At 49.1% G+C, this 13238-nt stretch overlaps 1 protein-coding gene across 1 annotated transcript in view; it reads right to left on the bottom strand.

Moving 5' to 3' along the window:
- Nucleotides 1-13238, bottom strand: part of LOC119967535 (adhesion G-protein coupled receptor F3-like) — a 103577-nt gene that overhangs the window by 12051 nt on the left and 78288 nt on the right. Inside the window, exons 10-12 of the mRNA XM_038800216.1 lie at nucleotides 1569-2942; nucleotides 1434-1475; nucleotides 1302-1337 (exon numbers count right to left, since the gene is read on the bottom strand). Coding sequence (XP_038656144.1) covers nucleotides 1302-1337; nucleotides 1434-1475; nucleotides 1569-2942 — 1452 coding nt within the window. The remainder of the gene's footprint in view (nucleotides 1-1301; nucleotides 1338-1433; nucleotides 1476-1568; nucleotides 2943-13238) is intronic.

The following is a 13238-nucleotide window of genomic DNA, read 5'->3' on the forward strand; positions in this document are numbered from 1 at the left end:
TTTTGTTTTAGGCTCTTTGCTGCAGGGTGTGTTTTAGTTTCATTTTCAGTGTTGGAGCCAAAGCCAGACCAAGCAGGTGTACTGCTGTTCTCTCTGCCATCAAAAGACTATCTCTCGATCATTTGGTGAATTCAGAATTATAAATGTTCTCAGTAGTGAATGTAAACCTAATGTGCTTCTGTTAAAAGGTGTTTCTTAAGTCCTCTGGATGTTGTTTGGGAAGTTATTAAGCATTACTTAGTGTTGTATTCTTTGGTGGAAGTATTTGAATTGATGGTTGCTCAGATGTTTTAAAAAAGGTTAACTTGAGTTCATAAAATAAACATTGTTTTGCTTTAAAAAATACTTTTCCATTTCTGCTGTACCACACCTGTAGAGTGGGCCGTGTGCTCCCCATACCACAATCTATTAAAAGTTGTGGGTCAGGTGAACTCTATGATACACTTTGGGGTTCTCTAAACCCTGGCCCATAAGAATTGCAGAGACTGCACTTCAAAAATTACTCATTGGCTGCAAAGTGCTTTAGGACTTTCTGAAGTCATGAAGGCACTACATCAATGTACACCTTTCTTACTTTTCCCAACTGGGTTGCCTATATGTTTAGGATAAGGTGCAAGCCTGAAAAGATTATCACTGAATGTCAGAATTGTTACAGCATAGGAGACCATTCGACCCATCTTGTCTGCACTGGTTCTCCAAATCTGCATGTTCCCCGTACCCCTGTACATTGTTTCTATTCAAATAATTATCTAATGCCCTCTTGAATGCATCAATTGAACCTGCCTCCACCACTTCCAGGCCGTGCATTCCAGACCCGAACCATTTGTTACGTGAAAATGTTTTTTCTCGCATCACATTTGGAGCTGACCAAACTATTGTCTCCCAAGCCAACAGTTTCAGCTTCCTCAGTGTTTCTCGGCAAACAGTAGGCTTGGAACACTTTTTGGACTTCTTCTGCATCAGGAATGGAGTGTGTGTCTGCCTCTTGCAAATATTGATTGTGACCGTAGATAGTACAAATTTCACCAGAGATGACATATGTCCATCCCATTTTGACAGGAAATATTAGTCACAGTTTCTCTGGGTTGAACAGCTAGAGTTTATTAACCCTTTCCCATTTCATATCCTAACTTGTCTTTGCCCACCTCAATCCCTAAATGATTTCCACAACATACAAATGAAATCATGCACTTGCATCATTTTAGCTGAAAGTTCTGTTCCAAGACTTTTATCAAGGCAATCATTTAACTTGTTCATCTTGTTACTTATGATGTAATTTCAGGTTTAGAAATAAGACTTACCATTGACTTCACCCGCTTTATGAAGGCTTCTCGTACCTACAATTCACAAAAAGAAGTAACATTTAAAATTAATTCTGAACAAAAGAAGCAAAAGTGCTTAAATTCACAAAAATGAAGCTCAAATGTTTTCACCTTGATCTCTGTGACACAGGCTGTTATTAAAATAAACAAACCCTTGAAGAGAAATGGTAATGTATTGTTATTATCATCTCCAGTCAAAGTTCATGTTATTAAATGCTACAGTATTGGCCCTGATATGTACTTTACCTGAATTGAGTTTAAGAGAACAAAAGCATAATGCTCAAAATCATGAGAATCTTCCGTCAGAGAAAATCCAACGATCCAGGTCAATCCAAAAGTTGGAGTGAGAATCAGGATGGCTTTAACGATTTTTGTAATTGTTTCTTTGTCCTCCTTGTTTCTTATTCCTTCTGATACAGATGGCCTCATTAGTTTCATAATGACCACTATCAGAATTAACATATTGAATCCAATAATGCATCCAACTGGTATGATGAATGTATAAAAGGCGGTGAATTCTCCAGACGGTTTGGCATTTAGCCAACAGACTTTATCCTTCTTATATTTCCCTTTGCTTATGAAGGTTGTGGTTGCAGCGATCACTATTGCGAGGGGGCAAACATAGCCAACAAAAAACGAAAAAGACATAAAGGTTGACTTTCTCACATGATGAAAAACAAAGAGAAGCCGGTAGAGAAGTGTTAGGCTTTGTGTCAGTGTCCAAAAGAATACTGAAAGGAAGAAAAAATGAGAGAATATTGTTGCAATTGTACACAAGGTTTCATTCTTTTTAACAGAATGGATCGCACCAATTAGAAAGAAACATTGGGCAAATAGCAAAGCAATCGCAGTGTTGATGAGGGTGGTGTGACGGAAATGGGTCACACTGGTTTTGACAACTGTCTTCCACACAACAATTTCAACAGTGATAAATAATACCAGGCACCCAATGGAAATCGCCACTCCTATGTAGGTAAGTTCGTCAAGAAATGGAATTAGTCGTTCACTGCGAGACATGAGCACAGAAAAGGGTGTTAAGTGATTGCAAGTGCAGTATGTTCCATTGACAGAAACTTTTGTTTCGCAACCTACAAGTGACCAGCCGCCTTTGTGATAATCCCAGAAAACACACCTTGCAGTTTTCAAATCACCATTTGGTTCTTTTGGAGGAAAAAACATTTTGATAGATACATTAATGTCTGTTTTCTTTCCGCTCGTGTTTACTTTCAACGTAGTCGATTGAACCCGGCTGTTTATGAAGTAATCTTTTGAAAGTCCTCCTGATTTTGTACTTTGGGGTAAAATGTCATCTATATTTAGATACAGGATGCTTGATATTTTGAAAGAATTATTTTTCATGCTTTCTTTCAAAGCTTTGGTATCTATCTCTGCGGTATAGTTTTCAGAAAACCTCTGAAAATAACTGTCCTCGGGTTCAACATCAAATTGTTTTCCTTTTAACTCAATGTTCGGAAATAATACGCTGAATTCTTTTTCAGGTGGCTCAAAAAAGTCACTGAATATTTCAACTGATTTCATTAATAGACTTGAATCAAACTCGACGTTTTCTCTGGCATCCTCTCTTTGTCTTGTTATGTTGCTTGCTATTGAGATAAAATCCTGCAAGGAAATAAAAGTAATACAAGAATATCACAGATGCAGAACCAGAATGATAAATCATAGAGTAAGATCTTCAATAATGTTTAAATGAGAAATCCACCCCAGTTTATGCATGCTATTTAGCATTTTATAACTGATTATCTTAGATGTGGCTGTTTTAATTTTAGTTAAATTTGTTAACTTCCGCTAGGCAAATTAGAGTTACCAAGCCAAAAATCAAAAACCCTTTTGCATTTTTTTAACCAACACATTACACTTACAAGACAAATATAGCACGTTATATGCAGGGTTTGCCTGCAGCAAATTTCAACCCCTGCCTGACAAGGGAACTCCCATAGCTCAATGGCAATACTACCACTCACAACTTTACTTAGACCATTTTGAACCAAATTTATTGCCAAATTAGTATCAAATTTAGATAACTCCATGCTATGCTAGCAAAGAATAATGGAATGATACAGTAAAGGAGGAGACCATTTGGCCCAGTGTGCCTGAGCAACTCTTAAGTACAATGATCTAATTAATGCCACTCCCCTTTTCTTATAGCTCTGTAATTTTTCCCTCTTTAAATATTTGTGCAAATCCATTTTCACCATTACTTTTGAATCTGCTTCCATCACCCTTTCAGGTAGAGTATTCCAGATCACAAAACACTCTGTGAAAAAAAAATGTTTGCCCAGGTCTCATCTGGTTCTATTTTTCCAATCGCTTCTGCACACCAACCCTTCTGCCAGTAGAAACAGTTTCTCTTTATTCGCTCTAAAAGAACCATTCATTATTTTGGACACATGTATCAAATCTTGTCTTTATCTCCTCTGTTCTAATAACAATAGCAACTCCTCCAGTAACTCCACGCAACTGAAATTTCTCAACATTGATAAAATCCTAGTAAATCACCTCTAAATCCTCTGCAAGGTCTGAGCATTCTTCCTAAACTTTGTTGCCCTGAACGGAACATAATACTCTATTATAAGCTCAATCAGTTCAGCATATCTAGGTTTTGCACCCGGTTACTCTATTAATAAGCATGGGATATATGGCACAGAAACAGGTCAATCGGCTCAACAAGTCCATGCTGGTATTAATGCTCCACCTGATCTTCTTCCCACTTTTTTCAACTAACTTTGTAATCATAGTCATCCACTTCCATCTCCCTCAAACACTTGTCTAAAGTGTAGGATCCCATAAGTTGTTAAAAGTTTTCTGAATGTATCCTGCCACCTTGAAAGATTTATGCACGTGCACCCACTTTTGTTCTATAAAATTGTCCTAATTATTTTACATTGCCTCTCATTATTCCTACCTAAATGTCTAATTTCACACTTCTTTGGATTAACTTTCACTTGCTATGTCTCTATCCTCCTGAAGATTTAATATCATCTAAAAAAGTTCAAATTATGCCCTGTGTACAAATCCAGGTCATTAATATACATTAAAAGACCTAGATTACAATTTACCAAATGTATTTTATATCAATTAATGTACCCAAAAGACGTTAGTTTGAGCTTAATTTGAAACTAGACAGAAGAACAAATAATAGCATGTTGACTCACTTAAAATTGTTCTTTTGAAGACAGCATATTTGAAAAAAGCAAAGTTTCATATTTCAAATGTACTTTTATCAGTTTAGATTTCTCAGTAATAGCATTACTGTTACCAGAAAATAATTCTGGTTAGGACTGACCTCGGGCGAAATTCTCCGACCCCACGCAGGGTCGGAGAATCGGCCGGCAGCGGCGTTAATCCCGCTCCCGCAGGGTTTTTAATTCTCTGACCGGCCAAAAACTGGCGCTGTGCAAATCCCGCCGGCAGCCTCTGAAAACAGCTGGCGCCGGCGGGATTTCATTATATTTTTGTTTCCACAAATCTCCGGCCCGGATGGGCCGAAGTCCCGCCGACGTGGCCCGAAAATCACAGTAGCTTTAAAACGGCGTCAACCATTGATGATGGTTGACGCCGTTCAGTGTCGGGGGGGGGGGGGGGGGGGGGGGGGGGGAGGGGGGGGGGGGGTTCCGGCATCGGGGGGTTGCGGCATCGGGGAGGGTTGCGGCATCGGGGGGGGGGGTTGCGGCATCGGGGGGGGGGGAGTTGCGGCATCGGGGGGGGGGGGGTTGCGGCATCGGGGGGGGTTGCGGCATCGGGGGGGGTTGCGGCATCGGGGGGGGGTTGTGGCATCGGGGGGGGTTGCGGCATGGGGGGGTGTTTGCGGCATGGGGGGGGTTTGGGGGCAGGGGCGTGCAGAGAGGGGGGGCGTCGGATGCCCGGGGCCAATGCACCATCGCCCCCCCCTCTGTACGCCGCTGCCCCCTACCCCAACCACCCCCCCTCACCACCCCTACCTCCCTCCAACGCCCCTACCCCCCTCCCCACCACCCCTACCCCCCTCCCCACCACCCCTACCCCCCTCCAACGCCGCCCCCTCTCTCAACTCAACACCGCAACCCCCCCCTCTCAACTCAACGCCGCAAACCCCCCCCTCAACTCAACGCCGCAAACCCCCCCCTCCTCTCAACTCAACGCCGCAAACCCCCCAACGCCGGGTCTGTCTCTCTCCTCCTCCCCCCCCCCCCAAACGCCGGGTCAGTCTCTCTCCTCCTCCTCCCCCCCCCAATGCCGGTCTGTCTCTCTCTCTCCCCCCCCAAAATGCCGGTCTGTCTCTCTCCTCCTCCCCCCCCCCCCCAAACGCCTGGTCAGTCTCTCTCCTCCACCCCCCCCCCCCCCCCAAATGCCGGTCTGTCTCTCTCTCTCCCCCCCCCCAAATGCCGGTCTGTCTCTCTCCTCCTCCTCCCCCCCCCCCCCCAATGCCGGTCTGTCTCTCTCTCCCTCCCCCCCCCCAAAATGCCGGTCTGTCTCTCTCCTCCTCCCCCCCCCCCAAACGCCGGGTCAGTCTCTCTCCTCCTCCTCCCCCCCCCAATGCCGGTCTGTCTCTCTCTCTCCCCCCCCCCCAAAATGCCGGTCTGTCTCTCTCCTCCTCCCCCCCCCCCCCCAAATGCCGGTCTGTCTCTCCCTCCCCCCCCCCCCCAAAATGCCGGGTCTGTCTCTCTCCTCCTCCCCCCCCCCCAAACGCCTGGTCAGTCTCTCTCCTCCCCCCCCCCCCAAATGCCGGTCTGTCTCTCTCTCTCCCCCCCCCCAAATGCCGGTCTGTCTCTCTCCTCCTCCTCCCCCCCCCCCCCAAAACGCCGGGTCAGTCTCTCTCCTCCCCCCCCCCCCCCAAATGCCGGTGTGTCTCTCTCTCTCCCCCCCCCCCAAATGCCGGTCTGTCTCTCTCCTCCTACTCCCCCCCCCCCCCCCAAACGCCGGGTCAGTCTCTCTCCTCCCCCCCCCCCCCAAATGCCGGTCTGTCTCTCCCTCTCCCCCCCCCAAATGCCGGTCTGTCTCTCTCCTCCTCCTCCCCCGCCCCCCAAACGCCGGGTCAGTCTCTCTCCTCCTCCTCCCCCCCCCCCCCCCCCCAATGCCGGTCTGTCTCTCTCTCTCTCCCCCCCCCCCAAAATGCCGGTCTGTCTCTCTCCTCCTCCCCCCCCCCCCAAACGCCGGGTCAGTCTCTCTCCTCCTCCTCCCCCCCCCCCCCCCAAACGCCGGGTCAGTCTCTCTCCTCCTCCTCCCCCCCCCAATGCCGGTCTGTCTCTCTCTCTCTCCCCCCCCCAAAATGCCGGTCTGTCTCTCTCTCCCCCCCCCCCCCAAAATGCCTGGTCAGTCTCTCTCCTCCTCCTCCCCCCCCCCCCCCCCCAACGCCGGGTCAGTCTCTCTCCTCCTCCTCCTCCCCCCCCCCCCAACGCCGGGTCAGTCTCTCTCCTCCTCCTCCCCCACCCCCCCCCAAAAAACGCCGGGTCTCACCACTTCCGCAGCTGGTGAAACTGACGCGTATCGCGTCAGTCCGCTGTTGGCCCCTCCGGGAACGGAGAATAGCCGCCTAAAAGAAGGCCCCCACGCCGGAATCATCTACACCAATTTTGCTCGCCGGAAATCGGAGTTACGACGGTCTGCAGAGAATTTCGCCCCTCAAGTGGGTTGTACATGACAGGTTTAGCTCAGTTGGCTTGACAGCTGGTTCATGATGCCAATTTTGTGGGTTCAATTCCCGTACTGGCTGAGGTTATTCATGAAAGGCCCCGCCTTCTCAACTTTGCCCCTCGTCTGAGGTGTGGTGACCCTCAGGTTAAATCATCACCAGTCAGCTCGCCCCCTCAAAGGGGAAAGCAGCCTCTGGTCATCTGGGGCTATGGTGAACTTACTTTATTTACATAACAGGTTGCACATCTTTTTATGCTGAAGATGGGTGCATTATAAATATAACTTGTTATATTATTCTGAGAATAGTTGTCAGTTTAATGTACTTCAGGTGCCAATTTCCCCTCCATGTGTCTTTCCCTAAAAGTGTTTTTATACTCTATTTTTATGCCCTATTTCTTCCACTCAGGTTTCCCACTTGGAACATGCTTTAAAACAGGCAGTTTTTGTCATTGAATTCATTCAAACAATAATGTAGAGCACACACACGGAATTACTTTATATTATAGTCCCCAAAGAGTAAATCAGAAATTCCTCGTCCATAATATTCTGTCACAAGCTATGGGTAGGCATTTTATTTTTAGTTAGCCATTCATTTATGTGAGGATACAGGTAATTTTACTTTCTTCCAGCTGCTATTCAGTCCCATAAGCCATTGACCAACTACTATGTGTGTTCGAGGCAAAAGAAACAGATCAAAATTAGACTATTCAATACTTGTAACTCAAAATAGCATCAGAAATAAGTCTGACACTATACTGGTTCAGGTTCTTTTTTCTTTGGAAAATATTTTATTGAGGCATTTATAATTTTAACATTTTCACATTTTAAACAACAGAGATCCATCACATGCAAAAACCACACAATAACAAAATAATATACTTGAAGAAGTCGATGAATGGCTGCCACCTCCGAGCGAACCCCTGCAATGAACCCCTTAAGGCGAACTTAATCTTCTCTAGCCGAAGAAACCCTGCCATGTCACTGACCCAAACCCCAAATTTGGAGGCTCCGAGTCCCTCCATCCCAGCAAAATCTGTCTCCGCCCACCAGGGAGGCAAAGACCAAAATGTCGGCCTTTCTCCCCCCCCCTGGGCTCCTGGATCTTCCAACACTCCAAATATTGCCACCTCTGGACCCGGAGTCACCCTCCCTTCCAGGACCTCTGACATGCATCTGAGAATCCCTGCCAAAATCCCCTCAGCTTTGGACACACCCGAAACATATGTACATGGTTCGCAGGATTTGCCCCACACCTGTCCTCAACCTCCTCAGCTGAACCTTGAACTGGATCAGGCTAAATCTGGCACACAACGAGGATGCATTGACTCACCTCAGGGCCTTCTCCCATAGCCCGACTTCCAATTCCACTCCCACTCTTCCTCCCACTTCCTCTTCACCTCCCCGATTGGGACCCCGTCCCACTCCATCAGTTTCTTATATATTTCTGAAACCCTCCCTTCCATAACCCCTATTTTGACATCACCTTATCCTGCAGTCCCCTTCATGGGAGGCGAGGGAAGCTCAGGACCTGCCTCCGGACAAAATCCTGTACCTGCAGGTACCTGAACCCATTCCCACCCGAACTCCTCTAGCTCCTCCAGGTTCGGGAAACCCGCCTCAATGAAGAGATCCCCAAATCTCTCAATCCCTGTCTGCTGCCACCTCCTGAAGCCCTCATCCAGCCCCCTGGAGCAAACCAGTGATTGTCACAAATCGGTGACCACACCAACACCCTGTCCAGTCTAATGTGCTGCATCCATTGCTCCCACACTACCACTACCACTGGGCTTGTGGAGAACTGCGCCAGTGAGAACGGCAGAGGTGCCGTTAACTTCAGACTCGTGCCCTTTCAAGATGCCGCCTCTACTCGCTCCTACACTGACCCCTCCCCCACTACCCATTTCCCAACCATCAAAATATTGGCCGCCCACTAGTAATTAATAAAGTTAGGAAAGGCCAAGCCCCCCTCCCCGCTCCCCCCACTCATGAAGGGCCTTCTTCACCCTCGGGTTTCCCGGCCCATATAAAATCTGAGATCGCTGCATTCATCTTCCTGAAAAATGCCTTGGGGATGAAGAATGGAAGTCACTGAAACACGAACAGCAATCTCGGGAGGACTGTCACTTTCACAGTCTGTACCCTCCCTGCCAATGACAACGGGAGCACGTCCCACCTACAGAAGCCCCCTTTCATTTCATCAATCAACCTACCCAAATTTAGTTCATGAAGCTGACCCCAATCCCTTGCCACTTGAATCCCCAGGTACGTAAAACGCCCTCACACCACTTTGAATAGTATCTCCCTCAGTCTCCTCTCCTGCCCCCTTGCCCATATTCAGTTTGTAATCTGAGAACCGACCAAATTCCTCCAGTATTCCCATAATTCCTGCAATCAACCCCAACGGGTCTGTTATATACAGGAGCAATTCATCCGCATAAAGTGAGACCCTATGTTCCACCCCCCCCTCTCACTATCCCCCGCCAGATGTTCGATGCTTTCAGCGCCATTGCCAAAGGCTCGATGGCCAGGGCAAACAGTAGTGGGGAGAGTGGACACCCCTGCCTCATCCCCCGAAACAGACTAAAATACTTTGATCGAACCCGGTTTGTCCTTACATTCGCCACTGGTGCCTGATATCACAACCGAACCCAATCCACAAATCCCTGCCGAACCCAAACCTTCCCAGGACATCCCATAAGTACTTCCACTCCACCCGATCATAGGCCTGTCCTGCATCCATGGCCAACACCACTCCGACCTCACCGCCCTCTGCAGGCATCATTATCACATTAAGGAGCCGCCTAATGTAGGACATCAGGTGTCATCCCTTAACAAATCCTGTCTGATCCTACCCTATTAACCCGGCAACACAGTCCACTATGCATGTGGCGAAGACCTTTGTCAGCAGTTTCGCATCCATATTTAGAAGGGAAATTGGCCTACAGCTCTCCAGATCCTTATCCTGCTCCAAAATAAGGGAAATCGATTCCTATGATAACATTGTGGGGAGCACTCACAGCTCCCTTGGCTCATTAAAAGCCTTTACAAGGAGCGGCCACAACAGCCTGGAAAGTTTTTTATAGAACTCCACCGGGTATCCGTCAGGTCCCGAGGCTTTACCCGATTTCATCGCCCCCCCTCCCACCCCCAGCCCGTCTATAACTTCCCCCAGCCCAATTGGGGCTCCCAACTCCTCTACCAACTCCTCATCTATCCTCGGAAACTCCAGTCCCCCCCAGAAATCGTTTCATACCCTCCTCCCCGGCTGGGGGTTCCGATTTAAACAATCTACTATAAAATTCCCGAAACACATCATTCACCCCCACCGGATCCAGAATTACCTTCCCACACTTTCATCCCTCACTTTCCCAATCTCTCTCGCCGCCTTCTATTTCCTCAGCTAATATGCCAGCACCATGCTGGCTTTTCCCCCATATTTATACACCGCCCCCTTCACCCTCCTCAGCTGTCCGTCCGCCTTACCTGTGGGCAAGAGCCCAAATTCCAGTGCAGTCTCTGACGCTCCTTCAGAAACCCGTCATCCGGAGACTCCGCGTACCTCCTGTCCACCTGTAAAATTTCGCCTACCAGCCTGTCCAACTCCACCTGCTCAGTCTTCTCCTTATGGGCCCGAATTGAGATGAATTCCCCCCTAATAACCACCTTCAGTGCCTCCCACACCACGCTGGCTGAAACCTTGCCCAAGTCATTGATCTTTATATATCCCCGAATGGCCTCTCTCACCCGCTCACATGCCTCCTCTTCTGCTAACAGCCCCACATCCAACCTCCATTCTGGGTGCTGGGCCTTTTCTTTGCTAAACTGCAAGTCTACCCAGTGCTGGGCGTGGTCTGACACCACAATTGCTGAATATTCAGCATCTACTACCTCAGCCAGCAGCGTTTTATCCATCTAGGAAGACATCTTATGCACATGGGAGTAAAATGAAAACTCCTTACTCATTGGTCTCGCAAATCTCCATGGATCAACCCCCCCCCCCCCCCCCCCCCCCCTCCATGCGCTTCATGAACCCCTGGAGCTCCTTTGCCATAGCTGATACCTTCCCAGACCTGGAACCCGACCGATCCAGCCTTGGATCCAGGACTGTGTTGAAATCTCCCCCCATAATCATTCGATATGAATCCAGGTCCGGGATCTTCCCCTGTACCTGTCTAATAAACTCAACATCATCCCAGTTAGGAGCATATATATTTACCAATACCACGGCCATCCCCTTCAACTTTCCACTAACCATAACATATTTATCCCCCCCCCCCCCCCCCCCCCCCCTCCCTCCCCGGGTCCGCTTCTATATTCCCCACCTCGAATGCCAGCCCTTTATTGACCAGGATTGCCACCCCACATTGTTTTAAAGTCTAATCCCAAATGAAACACCTGCCCAACCCATCCCTTCCTTAACCTAATCTGGTCCCCCACCTTCAGATGTGTCTCCTGCAACATGGCCATGTCTGCCTTCAGTTCCCTCAAGTGCGCGAACACACGGCCCTTTTGACTGGCCCATTCAGTCCCCGAACATTCCACATGACCAGCCTGGCTGGGGGCCAACCACCCGCACCCCCTGCCGATCAGCCATAACCTCTCCTAGGCCAGTCTGCGGCCCATGTCCCGCACCTCCCCTGGCCTGTCCTCGGGCAACTACCGTCATCAACCCTCCTCCTCCTCTACTTTGAAGGTTCCCTCCCGTCAGCAATCTAATCCCCACTACCCAACACTCCCATTCCCACACCCCCTCCAGCCACCCCCCCCCCCCCCCCCCCCCCCCCCCCACCACATCGATCTTCAGCTCACCCTCCACTTTGTTTCCGTGAACAAGCCCGCCCAGCTAGCCTGGCAGCCCTGCCCATGACACCTGGCATCTTACCCCCCACTGATACCCCTCACCCCGCTTTTAGTGCAACAGTCAAAATAAAGGCAACAAGTTAAAACAAACAATCCCCCTCAAGGTCCGAACACAATGCCCCACACTTCATCCCTTCACAAAGCACTGTATACCGGCCTAACCCCAAACAGAACCGAAGAAACGGAAAAAAACAAAAAAATTCGAACAACATAAATCCAAAGTTTTTCAGAACTTAGTTCAGTTCTCCTCAGTCAAAGTTCAAGATTCTCCTTCCCCTGTCAGTCCATTCGCCTTCATAAAGTCCTGCCTCCTCTGCTGAGCCAAAGTACAACTCCCTGCCCCCATAGCTCCTCCATTGATGAGCCAGGTACAGTAGTCCAAACTCAACGCCCTTCTTGTACAGGGCCGTCTTGACCTTATTAAAGCTTGCCCTCCTCTTTGCCAGCTCTGCTCCCAGGTCTTGGTACACCCGAACCTCGACGCATTCCCATGTGCATCACTGCATCTGTCTCGCCCACCTCATAATGCGTTCCTTGTCCAGTAACCGAAGCAATCGTACCACCATTGCCCTCGGTGGCTCCCCCCCCCCCCCCCCCCCCCCCCCCCCCCCCCCCCCCCCCCCGGGCTTGCACATCAGTGCGCAATGGGCCCAATCCACCTCCAACGGCTGGTCAAATGTACCTTCCTCAAGCACCTTCACCAGCATTTTACCAACATACGCACTGATGCGCGATCAATAACCACTGAAACAAAGGAGTAGTCCGAATTGAAGGCTTTAATCTACAAGATGTTTCCCCAGCAGCTTGAGTACAGAAAGAACGATGGCTGCTGGGAACCACGAGTTCTTATACCCCACCTCATTGGGCGGAGCTACCTTACGTCTTGACCAATGAGAAAGCAACACTTGGGCCAATGAGCAGCGAGCCTTCTCCACCAATAGTAGCTCACACTCCCAGGTACCGTAGTACCTCTAGTCATACTCCGACATGCACTTGCATCCAATCCTTTGATTCCCTCCGGCAGACCCACAATCCGAATGTTCCGGCTCCAAGACCAGTTCTCCAGATCCTCCATTTTCTCCAGCAGTCTCTTTTGCTGGTCATGCAGCATCCCAGTATCTGCTGCCATCAAGGTGGACTGTTCTTCCTCTCCCCCGCCAGCTCCTCCAACCTCTGGATCACCTGACCATGGGTCTCTAGCCTCGTCTCCACGCGGTCACCACCTCCTTGATCGAGTCCGCCGCCCGCGCCAGGGCCTCTGCACTTGCCTTCCGCTGTTGGGTGAATTTCTCAATCAGGAAGCTCACCAACTGGTCCATCAACCACTGAGCCGACAGGGTCAGACCCTGTCCGCCCTCCATCCCCGCGTGAGTTGTCCGCTCCTCATTCGCCACCGCTGCCTGGTTCATTCTTTTCCGAGTACTT

This window comes from Scyliorhinus canicula, chromosome 6 (genome assembly GCF_902713615.1).
Source record: "Scyliorhinus canicula chromosome 6, sScyCan1.1, whole genome shotgun sequence".
Classification (NCBI taxonomy): domain Eukaryota; kingdom Metazoa; phylum Chordata; class Chondrichthyes; order Carcharhiniformes; family Scyliorhinidae; genus Scyliorhinus; species Scyliorhinus canicula.